This window comes from Bos indicus x Bos taurus, chromosome 10 (genome assembly GCF_003369695.1).
Source record: "Bos indicus x Bos taurus breed Angus x Brahman F1 hybrid chromosome 10, Bos_hybrid_MaternalHap_v2.0, whole genome shotgun sequence".
In the NCBI taxonomy this organism is placed as follows: domain Eukaryota; kingdom Metazoa; phylum Chordata; class Mammalia; order Artiodactyla; family Bovidae; genus Bos; species Bos indicus x Bos taurus.
In genome coordinates, this window is record NC_040085.1 from 6,019,368 (window position 1) to 6,041,953 (window position 22,586).

The 22,586-nt window shown below is 52.2% G+C and overlaps 1 protein-coding gene across 1 annotated transcript in view; it reads right to left on the reverse strand.

Annotated features, from left to right (window-relative positions):
• IGDCC3 (immunoglobulin superfamily DCC subclass member 3) overlaps positions 1-22,586 on the reverse strand; it is a 42,071-nt gene that overhangs the window by 6,534 nt on the left and 12,951 nt on the right. The window contains exons 3-4 of the mRNA XM_027552995.1: positions 1,011-1,155; positions 517-647 (exon numbers count right to left, since the gene is read on the reverse strand). Of these exons, the coding sequence (XP_027408796.1) occupies positions 517-647; positions 1,011-1,155 (276 nt within the window). The remainder of the gene's footprint in view (positions 1-516; positions 648-1,010; positions 1,156-22,586) is intronic.

The following is a 22,586-nucleotide window of genomic DNA, read 5'->3' on the forward strand; positions in this document are numbered from 1 at the left end:
CCACTGTAGCTGGGACCTTTCCCACCTCCTCACCACACTCCCCCCCCCGTACCCGCATACACAGCTCAGGCCATGGGGGGTGGGAGACAAGTTGCAGCCCCAAACCAGGTACGGTGGGTGGAGAGAGGAGATGCTGGCCGTCCCTGGACATTACCACACTCATCTCTCCGGTCATGGCCTCTCGCGGTGGGACAGCCACCCCCACCCAAACACCTAGAAGCAGAGGGTGGGCTTCCTCCGAGAGAACTGAGCTAGCGAGGGACCTCAGGGTCCCTAAACCCTCCTCGGAGTCCCTGCGCCCTCCTCGAGGTCCCTGCGCCCTCCTCAGGGTCCCTGTGCCCTCCTCAGGGTCCTATGCCCTCCTCGGGGTCCCTGCACCCTCCTCGGGAGGAGGAGCACAGAGCTAGACGCTCAGAAGGTGCTCGGTACACACTCGGCAGTCCAGGCCCTGGGGTTCCACTGAAGGGAGGGTGATGTGGTGGTGGGGGAAGAATGCAACAGGGCAGAGGCCCGCACCTGTCACGGTGAGCCTGGCCCCGTGGCTGACCCGGACACTGGCGATGTTTGAGGCCACACAGTGGAAGACACCGCTGTCCTCAGCTCGAAGGCCTGTGATCTGCAGGACTCCCTTGGGCAGCAGCGTGTACCTGTGGTGGGGGGCACGGTCAACCACCAGCACAGCACCACTGGCCCAAGGACACTCAGCATCACGGACACAGTCCACCACCCAGCCGGTCTCACTTTCGTCATCGCAGACACACTCTGGGACTCTCACTGGTGGACGCACCTGAAATTCCAGCCTCAGCAACAAACAACCACACACTCATCTTCTCACTGGCTCAAGTATTGCATCTGGGCCCACAAGCCACACCAGATACTCAGTCTCAACAAAGTTGCAGGAATACCAGCCCGGAGGCTGCAGGCAGGCCTTCTTCAAGGCCCAGACACTGGACTGGGCCTGCCTCCTGGTCATACCATGAGCCTCCCAGTCATGCCCACCCAGGGCTCACCTCTCATTGTCCGTGTCAATGGGGACCCTGTTCTTCTCCCAGGTGATGAGGGGTTTGGGGAGCCCGTGGATTTGGCACTGGAAGCGGGCCACACCGCCCTCCTCGCCCACGGTGGCCTGGGGATGCACGTGGAAGTCTGACATGGCTGGAGAAAGAAAAGGAGGTGTGCATGGGGGAGGCACCCTGCTGAGGAGCAGAGGGGACAGGAGGGGGCGTGGGGGCCTCAGATCACACAGCAGCGCTTACCCTGCCACCTACCTGTGGGAACATCTCCCCCAAAGGCACAGTATAGGCCTGGCTGGGACACTCTGAGAAAGGTATGGGCGAATTCTGAAACAGTGGACTGTGGACCCACAGAGGCCAGTCATAGAAAGCCTTGCTCCCAGGGCCTGCTCCCCACTTTTACAGCTGCTTTTAGATTTATTTTTTATAAACTCCCCCTTAGGTTGTTGTTGTTCAGTCGCAAGTCATGTCCAACTTTTTGTGACCCTCATGGACAGAGGAGCCTGGAGGGCTACAGATTTCCCAGGCAAGAATATTGGAGTGGGTTGCCATTTCCTTCTCCAGGGGATATTCCCGACCCAGGGATTGAACCCAAGTCTCCTGCATTGGCAGATGGATTCTTTACCGCTGAGCCCCCAGGGAAGCCCCCCCTCCCCCGGCTAAAGTATGCAGGTGCTAAATATTATGCTGCACATTTTACAGAATAGGAAACAGGCCCAGAGAGGGGAAGTGACTAGGCCAGTGTCACCTAGCAGGTCCTTAGACCCTGGTGACCAGAGCCCAGTGGCTTTCTTTGCCCTTCATCATCATCCCTTTATCCCCAATTCTTCTGCAGCTTCTCAACGTACCCCAAGAGGGTAGTATATCCATCGAAGGTGACAAGCCTCTCAGAAGACTGTCAGACCCACCAATCTACATTTCAATGTGTCATAAATATTCAGGGGCTGCCTCCCCACCTTTCGGGGATCTGAACTAACTGCTTGAGCGCTGATCATGAGAGGGGCTGATCATGAGAGGGGCCGTAGGCCACCCGCCTCCCCCCACTCCATTTTCAGCTGGTTAAGTGTCCCTGCTCACCCTCATTCCCAGCCATCCCCACTCCCCAACCTGTAAAGCCCCGGGAAGGGGCCCCTCCCACGCAGCTTCCCAGTTTCAGCACCAGGGCTGTGATTTCATTAAAATCCACTTTGCTTCAAGTGCGGGAAGGCGGCTCACCATCTGTCCAGGCAGGCAGCCCCTCCCCTTCAACACTCCATCAATGGGGACAGTTGTCCCCTCCCAGAAGGAGCCCTCCCCCACAGCAGCAGGGACCCTGGAGCTTGTCCCAGCTCCGGCTCCCAGCTCCCTGGTTGCAGGCGGGCACACCCCATGTCAGACCCCCTCAATCCTCCAGCCTGTGCAGGACTCCAGGGCAGCTCAGAAAGGCCAAGCCTTTGTGCCCTTCTTGCCAGAGTCTCTGGGGGCTGACTCTTTTGTGGCATGTTCTCTGTCTCATTTGCATGTGGTTCATTAAATATAAACATGCATAAAAATCCCCAGCCTTGCCTCCTCCTCTTTCAGGGCCTCCTGGGAGTGCGGCTGATGGGTGTGAGCGCCTCCTTGCACATGTGTGCAAGGCTGTGTGTGCGGGAGGACGGGGCTGTGTGTGTGTGTGTGTGTGGTGTGGTGTGAGGGTCTGAGGCTGGATGTGAATGGAGGTTTGTATCCTTCAGCTCCTGTGGCTGGTGTATGGTTCCGCTTCTGTGGCTTCTGTGTAGGTAATCCATCACACATGTCCCCAGGTAGATATAGTCCTTACAAAGGGCACCTTGGGCCCTAGGGGAGGGGGGTGGGGGCAAGTGCCCAGCTGGTGTCCCCATCAGGCTTGGTGAAATGATCCCCAGGGAGCACCGTGAGGTCAGCCTACCCTGTCTCAGGCCAAAGGCTGTGTTTGGCCAAGAGCCTGCAGGTCAGCCCAGAGGTTCAGGGGAGGGGGCAGACACACCAGTGGGACCCCTCTACTGCTTCCAGGCCTCAGCCTCCAGGAGGGCAGGGTTGGAGGCAAGCCTAGGGAGTGGAGAGGGCACCCAGTCTCCTGGGTCAGCTTTCTGTGCCCCCACAACCCGGCCCGACCCACTCAGGAGCTGGGGAGCTGGCTGCCACCCCCCTTCTCCCCCCACCCACCCCCCCACTCCAGCTGGAGAGAGCCTGCAGTCCCCCAGGGGATTGGGGCGGGGACTAATGGCTCTGCACACTACAGATGCCTCCTCATTAAGGAACCGAATCCTTTTGTGTTTCCAGCCCCCATTCTGGGCTCCCTGGAGGTACAGAGAGCTAGGAGCTGGCCTGGGGAGAGATACCAGGGAAGGGACTCCTTCTCCTCAGGGCACTGGGGATGGACAAAGTTTGGCTTCTAAGCTTCTTCTTCCCCCTAAAACTAAACAATGACAAAGCCCGGCTTGAATGCCCTGCTGGAGAGGAATGCTGGAGCAGGAAACGCGGTAGTTAAGGAGTAGTTAAGGAGTCGGTCTGCTCATCTTTTCACTGTACAAGAGTCTGAAAGGTCCCCAGGGCCCCTGGCAGGCAGCCAGGGCCCCTCCCCACCCAGGAGGGCTGCTCTGCTCCCTCAGAGCAGCCCCTTGATGAACCTCTCTATCAGCTTCACCTAACTGCCGTTCTGCCAAACATCTCCTTGGAAGGGTAGCTTTGTTTTGAAAAGTGCTTGAAAACCACTCATTGCAAGCCAACCCATTTACTTTAGGAAGGGGAAACTGAGGCCCAGGCCCAGTTGGTGGCTCTACCAGCCCCAAATCAGAAGTTCCATGCCCTAAGCCCTGTGCTGGGGTGTCCCTTAGTTCTCCAGCAACTTTTCCACTCTCCAAGGACAGGTGACCCCAGAGTGGACTGCAGGTGGGGCGAGCCTTTTCTCACTGGTTGGGAGTTACCACTGTGCTGCAAGTTGCGGTGAGCCCCAGAGACGGTTCCTAAATCCCACCCCTCGAGCCCAGTTGGCCACACGGTGTGCTCCAGGTGGTGCCATAGGAGGGCTGGCACCCTTTATCTGAGGCTCCTTCTTCCCTCCCTTTCCTCCCACCCCTATTCAACCCTTGGGTCAGCCCTGTGTATCCCTGCAGTGTCCTGAGGGACTACAGTGAGGCCCTGGGCAGGCAGTGTCAGAGGGTAATAAGGAAGAGCAAATCTGACTCCATGCTGGATCCCTTTCTTTTACTTTAACCTTTTATTCTATTGCTTTTGCTACAAGTTCATCTCTAAAGTGATGTTGCTTAAAGTATACATAATGGCCCATCTCTGGGAACCCTGTTTCCACTGCTTCAAACAGCGCCCACCCTCCCCTCCACAGATGAAGGGGTGAACAGGTGCTCCTCAGGGCCTACCATCTCTGATTCCTGCCACCTTCATAAACAGGCCTTTGCTTCCCAGTGGCTCGGACAGTAAAGAATCTGCCTGCAATGCAGGAGACCTGGATTTGATCCCTGGGTTGGGAATATCCCCTGGAGAAGGGAAAGGCAACCCACTTCAATATTCTTGCCTGGGAAATCCCACGGACAGAGGAGCCTGGCAGGCTACAGTCCATGGTGTTGCAATGAGTCCGACTCGACTGAGCAACTAACACTTTCACTTTCTTTTGTCCATTCTCAGCTGAGCTGGGGTCTCTGGGAATTGTCCACTCACTCCAAGTTCACTCCTGACTTCTTTAGGAAGTCAGGGGAGAAAGTTTCTCGGGGCCACTTAGATCTCCGATGTCTCAGAGTAGGACCTGTTGGGTTGACAAGTCTGTTCTGCATTGGCTTGTACAGCTGGCCACGGAGCTAGGGGAAGCGGTCCTTGATCGTATCTCGCTCTGGGAAAGGGTCCCTGGGCAGCCATGGCACTGAGGGGTTGAGGACTGGACCTCCGGAAACCCTAATCCCTGAGCAAGCTATCCTGCAGGCCACTGTGTGGTAGATAATGCCAGACACGGGTCACTGTGGTGGCTGGAAACACTGCACAGAGGCCAGAGTGGGTGGCAGTGCGTCCGTGGCTGGTGGATGTGAAAGTGGTGTTGTGGCTTGTGGCTGCTGATGCTTTATTCTCCTGCTGACACCTGTTGGTCAGGTAGGGGCCGTTGTGGGTTCCTTGTTTCAAGTTGGGTTATGGGAGGGGGTCGTGTTGGGATGCCCCTCCGGGGTGAGGACCAGAGAGAGTGACAGGGTGGACAGAGGTCTGCTTGTGGGGGCTGGTCACGGTGGAGAAGCAAAGAAGAAAGTACCTTTGTCCCCAAACAGTCTGCAAAGGAATCTCCCAGCCACTCCCTGTTTCCGCTATGGGTACACCCAAGCCATGAGGAAAGAGGGTTCAGAGAGAGAGCCCAGCAAGCCACCAGCCTAGAAGGGAGCAGAAACAGGCAGGATATGGCTCCTGGACACCCCTATAAATCACCCAAGGGGAGGGGAGTTCTCCTGAGAGCCAGATCTAGAGTGGCTCAGGGAGGGGAGGGGGCTTTCTTCCTGGTCCAGGACCTCTGACGAGGTCAGGCCTGGATCTGATTAGACAGGCTCCAGGGGGACGCTGCGGGGCAGGAAGGGTCAGGGCAGAGTGCTGGGAAGGAAGCCGGCCACATCCCCCTGGCCCAGCCTCTAGCTCTCGGCTATAGCCAGACTCCTGTTTGGTGTGTGATGACAAAAAGATCAGTGGGCTTGCCAGGATGGAGAGTTCAAAACACAGCCTTTGTGGAAGCCGGAGGCACTGGGGGTCTGAGGCACCGACTGCCCCCATTCATACCGCCCTTCAAGAAGAACAACCACAATCTGCAAACTCTTCCGAAGGCCATCAAGGCCAGTCCCTCTCTTTGGATCCATCCCTGCCAAGGACCAGGGATATCCTGAATGCCCTGCTGCCCCTCAAGCAGCTCAGATGTTAACACTTTTCCTTGTGCTAGAAACATGCCTGAACCCCATATGCTTCCACCCAATGCCCTAACTTTCCCCCTGAGAATTTCATTTTCCAATAGAGGAACTAGCTATTAAGCACTTGAAATGTGACCAGTCCAAATTTAGTTGGGCTGTACCTTTAAAACACACACTGGAGTTCAAAGATTTAGTACAAACTAAAAGACACTGGAGCATTAGAGAAACGCAAGTCAAAACCATAATGAGATGCCACCTCACACCCATTGGGATGGCTACGATCAAAGCAACAGCAAGAAATAACAGAAAATAACAAGTGTTGGCAAGCCTGGGAAAAAATGGAATCGTTGTGGACTGTTGGTAGGAATGCTAACTGGTGCAGCTGCTAGCGAGAACAGTGAGGGCGTTCCTCAAACACTTAAAAAGAGAGGACTTCCCTGGCGGTCCAGTGGTTAAGAATCTGTCTGCCAACGCAGGGACCCTGGTCTGGGAAGATCCCACATGCCACGGGACAACTAAGCCCGTGGGCCACAACTCCTGGGCCTGTCTGCAGGAAATACTGAACCCCCCCTGACTAGAGCCCATGCTCCACGAGAGAAGCCGCCACAACGAGAAGCCTGCCCACCACAGCTAGAGAAAGCCCAAGTGCGGCAACGAAGACCCAGCACTGCCAAAAATAAATACATAAATAGAAACTTAAAAGCAGAACCACCATATGACCCAGCAATTCCACCTCTGGGTATCTACCCCAGAGAATTACAGGTCTCAAAGAAGTATCTCTACATCCATGTTCAAAGCAGCCTTATTTACGATAGCTAAAATGTGAGAGACGTTCAGGTAATCATCAACAAATGAATGGATAAACGAAATATGTTTATACAATGGGATATCGTTGTTGTTAGTCACGAAGTCGTGCCTGACTCTTTTGCAACCCTGTGGACTGTAGCCCGCCAGAATCCTCTGTTCATGGGATTTCCCAGGCAAGAATACTGGAGTGGGTTGCCATTTCCTCCTCCATGGAATCGTCCCGACCCAGGGATAGAACCTGCGTCTCCTGCATTGGCACACAGGCAGATTCTTTACCACTGAGCCACCAGGGAAGCCCACAATGGAATGCTACTCAGCCTTAAAACAGAAGGAAATTCTGACACATGCCACAGCGTGGATGAACTTTGAGGACATTATGCTAAGTGAAATAAGCCAGTCACAAAAAGACAAGTACTGCATGATTCCACTTATATGAGGTACCTAGAGCAGTCAATTCATAGAGATAGAAAGTAGCATGGAAGTTGCCACAGGCTGATGGGGAGAGAGGTTGAAGGAATTACTGTTTAATGGGAACAGAGATTCACATTTGGGAGAGCAAAAGAATTCCAGAGATGGATGGTGGTGGTGGTTTGCATAATAATATGAAGGTACTTGGAGACTCCCAGGGACGGAGGAGCCTGGTGGGCTGCCATCTATGGGGTCGCACAGAGTCGGACACGGCTGAAGCGACTTAGCAGCAGCAGCAGCAGCGGCAATGCCACTGAACTGCACGCTTAAAAATGGTTAAGGTAGGGACTTCCCTGGTGGTTCAGTGGCTAAGACTCCTGGCTCCCAATGCAGGGGGCCTGGGTTCAATCTCTGGTCAGGGAACTAGATCCCACATGCCACGACTAAGACCCAGCACAGCTAAATAAATATTTTTTTTTAAATGGTCAAGACAGTAAATTTTATGTTAAGTGTATTTTACCACAATTAAAAAGTTGGAAAAATAATAACTTTAATTGATAATAATAGCTAATAATTTTAAATACTGATAAAGTTGAAACAATAATAGTTTGGATTTTTAAAGACAGTCCAAAAATATCAAAAAGTTATAAAAAATTTAAAAGTAATGATTTTGTGCTGGAATAATAATACTTTGCATATATTAAGTAAAATAAAGTATTTTATTAAAATTAACCTCCCTGTTTCTTTTTTACTTTTTAAAAAATATATGTGACTATTAGAAAATTTAAAATTATCTATGTGGTTTCTGTTATACTCCCACTGGACATTGCTGCTCTAGAAGACACAGTTCTATTCTTCATGTAACAGACCTTCAAATACTTGAGGTCCGGGGTGTTTCCTGAGAAATACCTTCTGAGAGGAGCGAGTGAAAGTTGCTCAGTTATGTTCGATGCTTTGTGACCCCATGGACTGTAGCCCACCAGGCTCCTTTGTCCATGAGATTCTCCAGGCAAGAATACTGGAGTGGGTTTTGGTTCACTTCTCCAGGGGATCTTCCCAACGTAGGGATTGAACCCGGGTCTCCCACATGGCAGGCAGATTCTTTACCTTCTGAGCCACTGGGGAAGCCCACTGAGAGGAAATACCCTTAACTCCTTCAGTCACTTGTGATGATGAGTGACGTTCAGGTGTCTTGAGCCTGAAGACCATGGGCAACACTCTGAACCCACAGAGCCTTACACCACCGGGGACTTGGAGCAGATTTCAGCCATCATCTGTAGTGGCCATCCCTGTGCTATCCAATATGGTAGCCACTAGTCACAGTGGTCACTTAAAATTAAACTACAAATTCGGTTCCTCTGACTCATTAACTGCCTTTCAAGTGTTCAGCAGCCACAAGTGGCTCCAGGCTACCTTATGGGACAACACCAATAAAATACTTCTGTCGTCACAGAAAACCCCGCTGGACAGCACTGCCCCACACCCAAGGCAAAGCCTCAGACCCACAGCTGCCTTCTGCATCGTTTCCTCTCTCCTGCTACCCCACCGGAGAGCCCCTCCCTTTTTCTGTATCGTCATCATTAGCTCAGCTTTGCCCCTGCCAGATCCCCCCTCTCCGGGCCACATGGATTCAGAGACTGCTGACAAGGCCCACGTTTGATTGCATCTCTGCATGGCAGGAAGGCCTCACACAGCAAGATTTCTGCTCCTGGTGGGGGAATACTTGCTAAGAGCATTTTGAGGCAATGGTCCAGTGAAGAGGTTAACGGTACAGGCTCTGGAATGAGACAGAACTGGGTACAAAACTCAACACCACCACTCTCAGCTCTGTGGCATTGAGTGAGTTACTTAGTCTCTCAGAACGTCTATTTTCTCACTTATATTAATAAAAATAGGGTTGATAATAGTTCATGTCATTAGAGCCGCTGCACTGGGGGGGAATCAATGAGACCTGTTTGTAAAGTACTTGGCACAGTCCTCAGAAAATAGCAAAAGCTTGCTACCTAATGTTGAGGGAAAATAGAGGAATTGAGTTAAAAGATCCTGAGACGTTATGGGACTTCCTTGGTGAACCAGTGGTTAAGACTCTGTGCTTACAATGCAAGGGGCTTGGGTTCAATCCCTGGCTAGGGAACTAGGATTCCATATGCCGCACAGCACAGCCGAGAAAATTAAGGAAAAAAAAACAGGTATTGAGGTTATGGTAGAGCACGGTAGGATTGGGGGTTGGTAGCCATCTCCTCCAAGAGAGTAGCCATATTCTCACGGACAGGCAAAGGCTCAGAGAGTTAGCGGTAGAGGCTCTGAAAAAGTGAGTAAAGATAGAATTTGCAAGGCTTGAATGGTGAGAGGGTCACTGCAGGGGGAAGGGGGCAGCGGGGTATAAACCAACTTGGCTTCTATTTCACTTCTGCCTGGGAGCTTCACAAAGGCTCTAATAGGCGAGCTGTCAGTTGGAAGAAGCCATTGGGTAATTGAGGCCTTGACTTCTCTAGTAAAATGTTTATGAAGCCCATAAACTCATGCCTTTATTGGCCAGGCTCATTCCGGGGGATGGATGTGGCTCTCTGAGGTGCAGTTAAAGCACCTGCTGAACTCCGGCACCCTACAGCTACTCTGGGCTCCACCCAGACCCACCAGGCAGTGACCCTGGAGGGTGAGGAGGCCAGCCAAGTCCCACCCCACGTGCCCTTTAAACTCCACAAAGCACTTGTAAATGTCCTATCTCTAGCTGTGAATGGGAAGGAGGGAGGTGATGGCAGAGAGTCCTGAGTCCTGGGGAGGCTGGCAGCTTGCCACAGTCCCCATGGGATATTGGTTTTGTCATCAGGCTTCTCTGGCCCAGGTTCACCCTTCCTAACCCTCTGTCAGTCTCCCCAGTATCTGGGTCCCCGCCTTGCCCATGACTTTGGCTCTGTTAGGGAAGAGCACCCACATTGACTGGCTGTTGACATTTGGGATGGAGCAAAGTATGAACTTTGAAGACCTGTATTTACTTCCCTGGGCCTCCAAAGGGAAGTCTGAGAGTTGAATTAGGTTTTGAATCCAGGGAGTATGGTGTTTTTTGTTTTTTTGGGGGGGTATGGGGGGGCGCTCTGTGTGGGGTTTGGGTGGATGGGTGTGGGTGGATGGTATCTGGGGCTTACAAACAGCTCCAGAAGACTGCAATGGTTCAGAGACTCTGCTCAGCTTTGCTGGGGGTGATTGATTCATCTGGGCCTTTGCCTGGTGACCCTGCTCTGAGAAGCCTCTGGATCCTTTTGTCCCCCTCCTCAAGCCCCTTACCCCCTGCCTTAGGCCCCTGAACCCCAGACCCTCCCTCCCACCCTCCCACACCACCACCAGCTCACCACTCCCCTGGCCCCAATTCTAACACAAAAGGCAACTTTGTCTTTCAAGTCAGCAGCCATAAATCCACGTCTCTCCCCTGCCTCCTGGCAGCCACCTCTGACAAATGGGAGGAGTGGAGGACAGTGGGGGGCCAGACTCAGCTTGGGAAAGTCCCTGCATCCAGTTGTCGGCCCACTGTAGGCTGGTGAGCATCGAACCTTTATGGCCTGATCTTTGATTCCAACGGACAGGAAGACCCAAGGCACAGCTGCAGGGGAGGCAGTCGGGCTCTCTGCAGTCTCTGGGCTGGGCTTTTACTGCCAAAGAGCATAAAACCTCTCAAAGCCCTCCTTTCAATTATTCAGCCCATAATTCGGAGGCTCCGGTTCTTCCTCCACATCAAGCAGTGGGCTCCCCATCCCTCCCTACCTCCAGCCCACCACGGAGGTGTAAAGGTGTCTGGTGGAGTGTGCTGTGGGCCCCGGGTGAGGCCCTGCCCGACGTGGCATCCTGGGTGAGCCATTAGGTCGGTGCGTTCCCCTGCTTTCAGTGTGGCCCCTACACACGGGAAGGGAAAGGCGAAGAGAATCACTCTCCCATGAGACCACCCTACCCACTCCATGCTAGGTTCTCAAAAGCAGTCCCAACTTCAAATATTTTGCTCTATTTTTCATCCCACATATCAGGCAATGAGTCAGAGGGTGTGTCTTGGGCTGGGAAATACAGTCATCTGTCCTATATTTACATAGCACACCCACTAAATCAACTCTAAGCATTCATTCAACAGATACTTACTGATTGCTAACGTGTCAAGAGGATGTCCTGGCACCCTGGGGCAAATTCCCTCCTCCCACAGACCCTGTCTTTAGACTTTCCACCCAATCTTCTAGAAAGGTTAAAACACCAGAGCCAGAGTCTTAGGTATGATCATAGTCCAGAAACCTGCAGAAGCCACTGATGGGCAAAGCTAAGATTATATTATGTCAGAATAACCCTGAAAGGCAGGGATTATTAGCCCTTCTGATGCACAGAGAGGTTAAGTAACTTGCCCAAGGTCACATAGTCATTTAATAATGATGCTCACACATTAACATTTAATGATGCCACAGCAGGCATTTGAACTTAAAATGTTTTAACCCATGCTCTTTCCTTGCATCACAGCTGTGAGACACACACATTCAAATGGTTCTCAAACACGACTGACCATACCTTTGAACAATGGCACAGAAAATCACAGAAGTACACGACATCCTTGACCCTTAAAAGTATCACGCCAAAAAAAAAAGTATCATGCCTACGTACAGTCAGAGACACCCATGACATAGCAGGCTTCACTTTAACTGAAGTCCCCCAGGGTTTGAGGTAGGTTTCACAGAGCATAACTAATGCAGATAAGCACCATGATACGACAGTGTTATTAGCCTCCTAATGGTCACTAGCCCACACGTGTTTCCTAAATTCTATTAACACAGGTAAATAAACAACCCAGACGCCAGTCCCCAGGTAGCCCTTCCACGGGCATTTTCGTGCTCGTGGAAATCGGCAAACCAAGAAACCAAGCTGCAAGGATGGAGCCTGCAGAGTTATTCCTGTCACTTGTCAGGCCTTACAAAACAGAGGAGTAACTTATTTTCCAGATTTTGCAGGAAGAGGACAAAGCATTGTGAGAGGCCAGTGGCTTCCATGGGGTGAGTGGGGGTGGTGGGGCAGGGAGAGGGAAGGTAAATGTGTTAAAGAGAAGGGCCGCCGTGACTGTCTCAGTCCTTTTAATAACTGGGTCTTGATAAAGCCAAAGCCCCTCTCTGGGCCTCTTATTTCCTCCTCTGTAAAATGGATGAGTTGAACTGGGCTGATTACAAAGTCTATCCGGCTACAGCCTCTGAGACACATGTGCTTGCAGGCGGCAGCCGAGGGTGCAGGGTCGGGGGCTGGGAGTCAGCTTGGGAATCCCTCTCTGCCTTAGACTTGAAACTGTCCAGGCCCAGCAGGGCCCCTCTCCACAGACTGCACGTCTCCACCTGTGTCAGGGTCACCAATCTTCCTTATGTAAACGTGCCCGGGGCCCACGACATCCTAACTTCCGTCATTCTGGTCGGGATACCGGATCTCCCTCACCTCCCGGAAGGACGTCTGGCTAGGGGGCGCAGGCTGGAGCTATTAAGTAAATTGCTTTCACGTGACCATGAGGACAACTCAACAAAAACAGACACTGCCCCCAAATTTCCAGAACCATATATTAGGATTTGTAGGGGACTAATCTAGCAGGCATTAGGTAATGGAGGGGTGACCTGATCATGTCTGACTCTCACAGATTCCTTATGTGACCTTTCCATTTCAATCTTGGTTTTCTCATCTTTAAAATGGGAGAGGAGGAGGATAGACAAGATAATCTGTAAGGTTCAGACCATGAAATGGTCTCTCTCCTCCCATGAAAGGACTCCTCTTCTCAAACCTTGATCTGATGCTGTATTTACCTCTCATGATTCTACAGAATCTCTGGCGGCTCAACTCTGAACCATGATCGTTAAAGGCCTGCAGACAATCCACCTCAGCAACAGTGCTGCTGGTGGTAAGTTGCTTCAGTCGTGTCCGACTCTGTGCGACCCCAGAGACGGCAGCCCACCAGGCTCCCCCGTCCCTGGGATTCTCCAGGCAAGAACACTGGAGTGGGGTGCCATTTCCTTCTGCAATGCATGAAAGTGAAAAGTGAAAGTGAAGTCGCTCAGTCGTCTCCGACTCTTAGCGACCCCATGGACTGCAGCCCTCCAGGCTCCTCCGTCCATGGGATTTTCCAGGCAAGAGTGCTGGAGTGGGGTGCCATTGCCTTCTCTGGGAATCTTCTATAGAAGGTTTCAAAAGCCTTCCCTTAAATTCAAAGGTTTCACCACATCCACCCCTAACCTCTTCGTTTTCTTGTGATTCTTAGTTAGAGCCTCACCATGGGCCAACTACCCAAGCTAGAACAAAACAAGGGCACTGCCACACCTGTCGCCTCTCCCCCACAGTCAACTGGTCACTAATCCCGGGCTATCCTCCCTTATCGCTCCCACTGCCTTGGCTCAGGCTCTCAACACTCTCAACTGTTTCTGTAATAGCTTCCCCTGTCCAGTCTCCCCATTTCTAGTGCTCCCTTCCTCCGCTTCTTGGGCTTCCCTTGTGGCTCAGCTGGCAAAGAATCCGCCTGCAATGCGGGAGACCTGGGTTCGATCCCTGGGTTGGGAAGACCCCTGGAGAAGGGCATAGCAACCCACTCCAGTATTCTTGCCTGGAGAATACCCATAGACAGAGGATCTTGGGGGCTACAGTCCATGGGGTCACAAAGTGTCGGACACACCTCCTCTTCTTAGTCCATCCTGAAGCCATAATCATCTTCCTGAATATCCAATTAACCATCTTCGGTGGTTCTCCATTGCCTTGAATCAAGGTAGTCTCCTTGGGATGGCATTCAAGGTCTTCATTATTAGATCCTGATTAATCTTTCCAGCTTCAAAGGCAGCTAGTTCTCTCTTCATGTAATTTGCACTCCGACTGTGTGAGACAGGCTTGTCTTTTCCAGACATCAGATGTTCATACTTCTCTTTACCTCTGCTGTCCCCATTTGCCTGGAACTCTTTTGCCATTTTCTCTACTAGCATCTCATCTTCTACAGCCCCCAAAGGAGGCAGGCAGAATTAATTCCTGCCTTGAATGTGTTGCCTTTGTGCCTCTCTCCTAGCCTTTAACAAAACATATCAGAATCCGTTGCTTACACATCAATCACCTACTAGCCTATGAGTCCCTTATGGGCCCAGAATGGTCTAACTTGCCTTTCTATCTCCAGCACCTAGAACAAATACTAGGTAAATAATAAGTCTTCATTAACTGTGTCCTGAATGCTAGCGTTAAGGGTCATATGATCTTGGGGTCATTACACATTATCTTCTCTTCCACCCAAGACCCCACCCTGCCACAACTCATTGTTTATTTGGGGCAAGTTACTTTCTCTCCTTGAGTCTCAGCTTATTCAATGAAACGAAGGACTTGGGACTAAGCACCCCAGTCCTCTTCTCAAACCTGACTGTGTATCAGAATAACCTAGGACGCTGAGTAACTGCAGATTTCCAGACTCCACTTCCTTGGTCTGGCGCGGTGCTCAGGAATCTATGAAAGCGCAGGAGGCTGTCACATGTGCACGGCCAGCATTGGGACCCCCTGGCCTGGCAGGTTCTCGAGAATCCTTATCGTCCCCCGAGCTCCAGCATCCGACAAGGGCAGATTCCCAGCCCAGCACCCATAACCCCATCCACCCATCCAACCCCTCCAGCAACAAGGCCAGTAGTTAGTCCAGGCAGTCGGACTCCAATGCCAGGAGCCGGCAGCCGGGCGGGTGGAGCATGTGGGAGCCCGGCCCCCCCGGAGCCCCCAGTGCTGGCATTCGGCTGCCGAGCGGGGTCAGGGCCCCCGAGCCTGGGGCCCTGAGAGCCGCTCGCTCGGCGGCAGGAGTAAGTGGGACCATCTGCTCCGCTCGGCAGAGGTCAGCGCTTTGTGTCAAGCTCCCATCCCCCCTCGCTCCTCCCTCCACCTTCCCCTCTTTGCCCTTTGACTCCCGGGACTCAAAAGAAAAAAAAAGCCCTTGAGGTCCTGATGAAAGTGGGAGTGTGATGGGGAGCGACACCGGAGCTCGGGGCCCGGGCAGTGCTGAGCCTGCGCCGGCGGAGAGCGCGCGGCGGGCGGCTGCGGGCCGGGGAGGAGCAGCCGCGTCCGGTCCGTCGGGCCCGGGCCGAGCCGGCGGGGCGGCTCCCGAGGGAGGCGGCGCCGGTTCCCACAGCCGGCCGGGCCGTCGGGCCCCTTTGAAGTGGCCGCAGCTGCACACCCCGAGCCGCGGCTAATCCCCGCCGACGCGGGCGTCCTCGCCCCCCCGCATAGCAATAGTGTCCGCGCTGAATGGCGCTGGCTAATTACCTCGCTCGCACCGCCGCGGGTGAATGAGAGAATCCGGCATTGTGCGCGGCGAATGGAGAAAATAAGACAACCATTGTCCTCGCACGCCAAACGAGGGTTTGATGTCGCTGGGGCGAGCGAGGCACCATTTCCCGCCACCCTCTCCCCCCAGCGGGGCAAATGCCCCAGCTGCGCCCGGGTGGACCGGGCCGGCCCAGGGAAACTGAGGAAGCAGGTCCCGCCTCCCCACGGAAGAAGCCCTCCGCGCCCCGACTACCCATGGAAGCCCGGCAGGGGCTACGAGTCTGCCCCGGGGCTCCCCTCTACACCAGTGGGTTCTTGGGGGCACCTACTGTGATAGCCCGGTTCGGAGAAAAACCAAGCGAGGCCCTGCCTTTACAGCCTAATTAGATTTCGCTGGGAACACATGAAACAATGAGAAGAGTCGAGGATTTATGTTCTTCAGTGCCCAACTGTGTGCCACCAGCTGAAAGGGCTGGAGACGTTCAGAGAATGGCTGGGAGAGATGTGAGAAGAGGAACAGGGCTCTGAAAAGAAGAGGCAGGAAGATGGGAAGCTGTGGGGGCTGAGGAATGGACTGGCATGTTCCGGGAGGAAGAGAGAAAGCTTGGAAAGGGGAGGTCCTAACAGTCAGGTCTGAGCCAGGGTTCAGGATTCGGATGTGACAACGGAAGCGCCCAGGCCGCTGCTTTGATCCAAGAAAGGTCCCCTTGATGAGAATGGTGGGTGGGAAGGAAGGACTGGAGTTTCAACCACTTGCCTGTGAAAACCGACTCTTTATCAGGAACTGGACTAGCCTGAGGCACTTCCCTTTTCTTCTTGTTTAAGGATGTGAGAGGCTTAGCTTAGAAATCAGCACTAAAGGAAAATCATGATGCAGATGGACAGGCTGACAATCACACTGTAAATCAATTCAACAGATTCTGTGCTTTATCAAGCTGCCTTCTCTCTTCACTATCACCACAGTTATGGTTGCTTCTTGACAAGGCAGGAAGAGGAGCTCGAATTCTTCAAGATCAGGAGGTGTCTTATCTTTCTGTCCCTCAGAGTCCTCAGCTTAGAGGCAGGTAGGTGTAGGAGACATGCTCTTAGAGATTGGTTGATTTGATAACTGACCTGCTTTAATATCCTTCAGTTCCAGTATCCTTTTCCTGGAAGCACATACTTCCTAATCCCTTCTGATGGGCTCTTAGATTATGTCTGCCTAAAGAAGAACATACATAAGATCCAGTGTCCTTTCAGGCTTCTCAACTGATAAAAAGGTCCATTGCTCAGATCAACAGTAGGCTGTTGGGCTGACCCAGTCACCCTTGGTTAGCATCACTTATGATGCATATTACTGGGCTCTTTCTAAGGCAGCAATCTTTTCTAATGTTCTAATGTCCATGTTACCACAACGAGATTATGAACCCTTTGTGTACAGCCGATAACTAGGCTCTGAAACAGGACCACCCATAAAGTGAAGTCGCTCAGTTGTGTCCTGTTCTTTGCAACCCCATGGACTGTAGCCTACCAGGCTCCTCCATCCACGGGATTTTCCAGGCAAGAGTACTGGAGCAGGTTGCCATTTCATCCATCCGTTTATTTGAGAATAAAATTAAAGACTGGACAACACTTGTTGAGAGACTACACAGCCGCCAAAATGGGTCCTTGTCTTGACTGATCAACCACGTCTAACACTACTGAGCGCTAATTTTAACAGTGATACGTGAAAACATATGCTTTTTAAAGGAGAGAAAAATCTAAGTACAGGTTATTATTTTTCTAACCCAATTCTCAATCAAGGTTTAATTTAACCTGGTCATAAGTGCCAATATGATCATAACGTTTTTCTTAATAATTCTCCTAAATCTTCATCTCAGAGTCATGTTTCTTCTGCCTAAGGCTCTAGAATCTTAAGCCTATTTGGTATCCCAGCACCTGCTGAACTACTCCCCTGCTTAGGCCAGTCTACCTAGTTAGCTGATCTGCTTAGTTAGGTGGTCTAAAGAACTCCAAAACAAAACAAAAAGGTAACGCAGAACTGCTGTGGATGTGGTAAATGTAAGAAGCCTGAAGCTCCACCAATCTGACTTCTCTTTCCCTCATCTGCCATCCCCGAGCCCCCTTCACAGACCCAAGGACCGTAAAGAATGATGCTGAACGTCCCTTCATCTAGAGAAAAAAAGGACCTACCCAAGGAAACAACAGTTAGTTTGTAGTAGATCAGAGATCATTCTAATGCCATACAGGCCACTAGCTTCATTTTACAGGACTAAAATGACCATTCAAGCAGAAACTATAATTGTTATTATATAGTACTATACACGTGTCTTTATAGTTTGTCCAGATTTCAACAAGAGTGCCTGAATATCTAATCCCCAGAAAATTACACTTGGGAAATGATCCACTATTCAAAAAACATGAGGCGCCTCCAGGCCCAAACTGGAGATTCAACACTTTTAACTAAAAAAGTGCTTTCTAAAGGAAGCCTATTTCTCCTCACATCTCTTCTTTCCCCAAACCCAAGACCATTAAATAACTTTAAAAATAATGCTCCATGGGTGAATATTTTCATAAGAAGATAATGAGTATAATAACGAGAATGTGTTTTTTCTCCTCTTATCCATTCCCACAGCAACATGCATTCACAGGAGGCTTTGTTATCATAGTTATGATTTTTCAAGATAATAGGAAGATAGGCATATACATATGCAAGGACAGTCCTTCCCAAGAGGATGCACATGGAGCTCAAGGGAAGAGGGACACTTCCCAGCACGGAACTAGCCTGTTAGCCATTCTGGGGATGAGGCCAAAGGTCTGGCATCCTCGGACTTTCTATAGCTTGTCTGGAAGGGTGTCCCACCCTGAGGTGACTGAGTATCAGTAGCCACCTCACCTGGTAAACCGAGGTCTGAATTCACCAGGCCACCGCCTCACCTGCAGCTTTGTCCAGTCTCCATCCTCCCCCAAGTGGCCAGCAGTGGGACCTTGGAAGAAGGCTGTTTCAAGCAAAGGAACAGAAGAGGGAGACAGGGGTGCCTCTTAAGACTAGAAGAAGCTGGTTTAGGAGACTGGTGATACAGTTAGGTGCAGACATGGCTGCTCTTGGCTCCTGACAGCAGGGGACTCAGAAGCCTGCAGAGAATGGCTTCAGGGAAAGTACACTGGAGGCTCTCGAGTGATATCCGACTCAGCCTTCCTTGCCTCCCCCAGGTCCAGGCTGTTGAACTCCAGAGGAAGAGTGTGCTGACCACAGCAGGCAGGACGTGTTTCCACCCTCCCTTGCATACGCCCGCAGCTCTCCATTCTCACCCTTCCCAGGCGTCACTCTGTGCTCAGCGCTGAGGATGCTCAGAGGAGCTAGCCCCACCCCTCAAGGAGTCTGCAAACCAGTGGGAGGAACAAGCTTCATACTCACTGTCCCAGAACAGACTGGGGTGTCTTCTGATTCTCCTCACCCCCAAAAAGCCAAGCTGGGCATTCAGTTCAATGACTCCTTCCCGAATTGATGCAATAAAAGCTATATGGCTTTATTTCAGGAAAGCCTTGATCCCATCAACCTTATACTTAGCAGCCTTGCTTGTAATGATCTTGATTTTGTCATGTTTCAGTGGGAAAATGACTGATTTGAAAAGCAAAATCAGAAACACAAGAGAGCAGGAATGTCAAACAGGCTCAATCCTAAGACTCATTCTATGATATATCATTACTGGTCTTCTGATATAGTGGAAGCAAGGATATTCTAACCCATTCTTCAAGTGGGACCAACTTAAGACAGGGTTTCTCTAAGGTATTAGAGGTTTGGCATACAATTTTCGTGGTGGTGATGGTGTTCAGTTGCTAAGTCGTATCCAACTCTTTGTGACCCCATGTACTATAGCCCATCAGGGTCCTCTGTCCATGGGATTCTCCAAGCAAGAATACTGGAGTGGGTTGCCATTTCCTTCTCCAGGGGATCTTCCCGACCCAGGGATTGAACCCATGTCTCCTGCATTGGCAAGCAGATTCTTTACCACTGAGCCACTAGGGAAGCCCAGCATACAATTTTAAGAGACCTCTAAAAAATTAGGGTAAAGGGAACTACTGCAGAAAGAGAGTGACATTCCATATAAGCTGGGATGTAAGAGGCAAAACAAAAATAACCCACGAAGAGCAGGGGAGGTGAGGGAAAAAAACAGCCAGATGTGAAGATGGCAGGAAAAGATCCAGGAATTGCTTATCACAAGCAAATACTGGGTTTCAGTGTTCTAAGATCCCGGCTCTCAAGTTAGAATCCCAAATCCCATTTGGCCAACCAGCTCATTGGAAAGAATGCCTGAATGCTTTCTGTCCCAGTTCTGTACACCAGGACTTGGGGCAAGGCCTGCTCTCTGGTCTCAGCTTCCACAGCAGTGATGTGAGAAACAAGGGCAAGAGACTGGAGGACAGGGCAAAGCAGGGTGAGGGTGCATCAGGAAAACCTGGAAAGCTCCCTTCTCCCCACTCCTGCCTGCCCCTGGGGGGAGCACACTCCCCAGCACTGTCAGGGCGACAAGCACACATCTCTGTCCCAGCTACCCTTCTGTGAAGGTTCTGGGCCCCACTCTGCTTCCTGCTCAAAGGCTGGCCTATAGACTTTTGTCTAGCCCCCACCCCTTGTCAGCAGTCCCTGGCCTGCACTCCAAGCCAATCGGGAGGAAGGCGGCTGGGGGCCCTAGACCTCCACTCTCCTGTTCTATTTTGCTCCCCAAGACCAGTAAGAGGCCTCCAGTCGGTGAGAGGTAAAGGCCAGGGAAGTAGTGGAGCATACAGGAGCTCCAAGGACAACACAAGCGCAGTCGCAGACCGCAGATACACTCACACACGCACACAGGTTCTCACATCCACAGACACACAGGGCGCGGTGACTTGACAGCCCCGCAACTGCGCGGCGCAGGTTAATTGAAGGCACATCGATTCTGCCTTGTCGGCCAACCGGCCGGGCCCCGCCTCGGCGAGAAGCAGCCCGCTTTGTGCTGACAGTTGGGGGTATCCCTCTTCGCCGATGCAAAGGAAAGGAGTCGTTTTCAGAGCGCGGTCCACTCATTTCACACCGCGCTTGCCGCGGGGCGGAGGGCCAGTCCCTGCGCAGGTGGTTGAGCGCCCCGCCACACCCCAATCCCAGGGACTCAGTAGCCTCGCTTCCGACACGTGCGTGCTGCCCCGGGCAGCAACCGCCCAGGTAGGGGCAGCGACAGAAGGTGAGGATGACAAGAGAGCTTTGCTATAGAACTGTGATCTTGACAGTTCAAAAAGGAGGAAGCCAAGCCCAGTACGGGAGAGACAGAGGAGTGGGAGAGGGAGATGGAGGAGAGAGCTAGGGCCAGCCTGGGGAGAGGTAGAGAGGAGAGTTGGGGAGGGGGGAAACTACCTTCAAGGCAAAACGAGTCAGAAGTGAGAGGGGACTTTGAGAACCTTGTAATCTGGTCCTCTCCACACTACCTTCCACCCATGGGGAAACTGAGGTCCAGGAAAGTGAACTTTGGGTTTTGTGGGTCCAAAAACCACATGGGGATGAGTTGAATATTCATATATTACAAGCAGCTCCTGGTCGAAGTGGGAGTCAAAGAGGACACAGAAGTAAGGATGACGTCTATGTCAGGTCCAGGCTCCTCCCAGTCCGCAGTCTTGGCAGGCACTTTCCCAGGTGGGAAGCGGGTAGACTGGGAGGAAAACATGCAGGCAGCTCCACGGCAGGCAGGGCCCCAGGTCAGGGCATATGCCCCAGGAAACATCAGCCCCCAAACCAAGGCTTTCAGGTAGGGATGGGGGCAGGATCCAGGACCCTCCCCAGAAGTCAGGTTGCTCAGAGTGAGGGTGAAGAAATGCAGAGCACGCAGGGCTGCCGCAGCATCCCAAGAAGGTCTGGTTGGTGCTCCCTCCCCACCCCCGTTACCGGTTCTCACTCAGAGACCCAAAGTTCACCCTGTTCTAAGGATCCCAGCCGCAACTGGCCCCTCCCCATGGCCAGTAAAGCCCCCGCCCTGTGCCCTCCCAGCAGGCACAGCCCGCCCCTCCCTGCAGTGCTGCTAGGTTGACGACGGAGCCTGCCGTCCAACACACTGCTCAGTGGGGCCAAGAGGGCAGGGGAGGAGCCGAGAGGGCAGGGGCCTCACGTCGACCACTCACCCAGGATGGGGTAGTAGCCGAATCTTCCAGCTACCACAGCGGGCAGGGACTGTGGTCAGGGGTGGGGGCCACGTAACTGCACGAGGCCTTAGGCCACCTTGCCCAGGCAAGGGGACAGCAAAAGGACAATCAGCAGCCTGGCTTCTCCATCTTCCAAGGCTGATTACGTCTCTTCCCTACCACCCAGCCCCCACCCCTGGAACCCCTAGGGAGAAGGATCCTACTCAAGCCACACCAGTTCCTTTCCTGTGATTTGTTCTGAATTTTCAAACAAAGAGTAATTATGACAGATGTGGAGCAATCAGCATCATTATGCGGGGGCAACAAGAAAGGGAAAGGGAGATGAGGGGCCCCGGGGGAGGGGAACTTGTCTTTCCTCCTTGAAACAAGCAATTCTCACACCTACAGCCCAACACCCTCCGGACTTCTCCTGCTGCTGGGAACCTGTATCAGCCACTCTGCCCAGCCTCTCAGGTAGGACAACTTTTCTCTGCAGAGCATCCCAGCAGAGCACCCAGCCTAACTGCCCTCCTGATTCTCCCCAGACCTCCAGCAGCAGCTGGGGGTGGGGACCATGTAGCCCCATCTTGCACACCCAGAAGTGGCTCCCACTTTGGCCAGGGTTCTAAGTTGTTTGCTCCCAATACTCTCACAGGAGCATGGCTCTATTAATATTTCTTAGGCAAAAATACTGATTATGTTCTCAAGGGACTCTAGCCCCCTTTAAGGACACTCAGGCCACTGAATTTTGAGTCAGGCAGACCAGGTTTAAAACCCAGCGTCTCTACTTACTGTGTACTCTTGGGCAAGTTAATAACCAGTCTGGGCTTCTGTTTGCTGCTGCTGCTAAGTCACTTCAGTCATGTCTGACTCTGTGTGACCCCAGAGATGGCAGCCCACCAGGCTCCCCCGTCCCTGAGATTCTCCAGGCAAGAATACTGGAGTGGGTTGCCATTTCCTTCTCCAGTGCATGAAAGTGAAAAGTTCTGTTTACTCATCTGTGAAATAGGACTAGTAACGCCTACTAATGGAAATCTGTGGGAATTAAGTAAATTAACATACACAGGGCTTA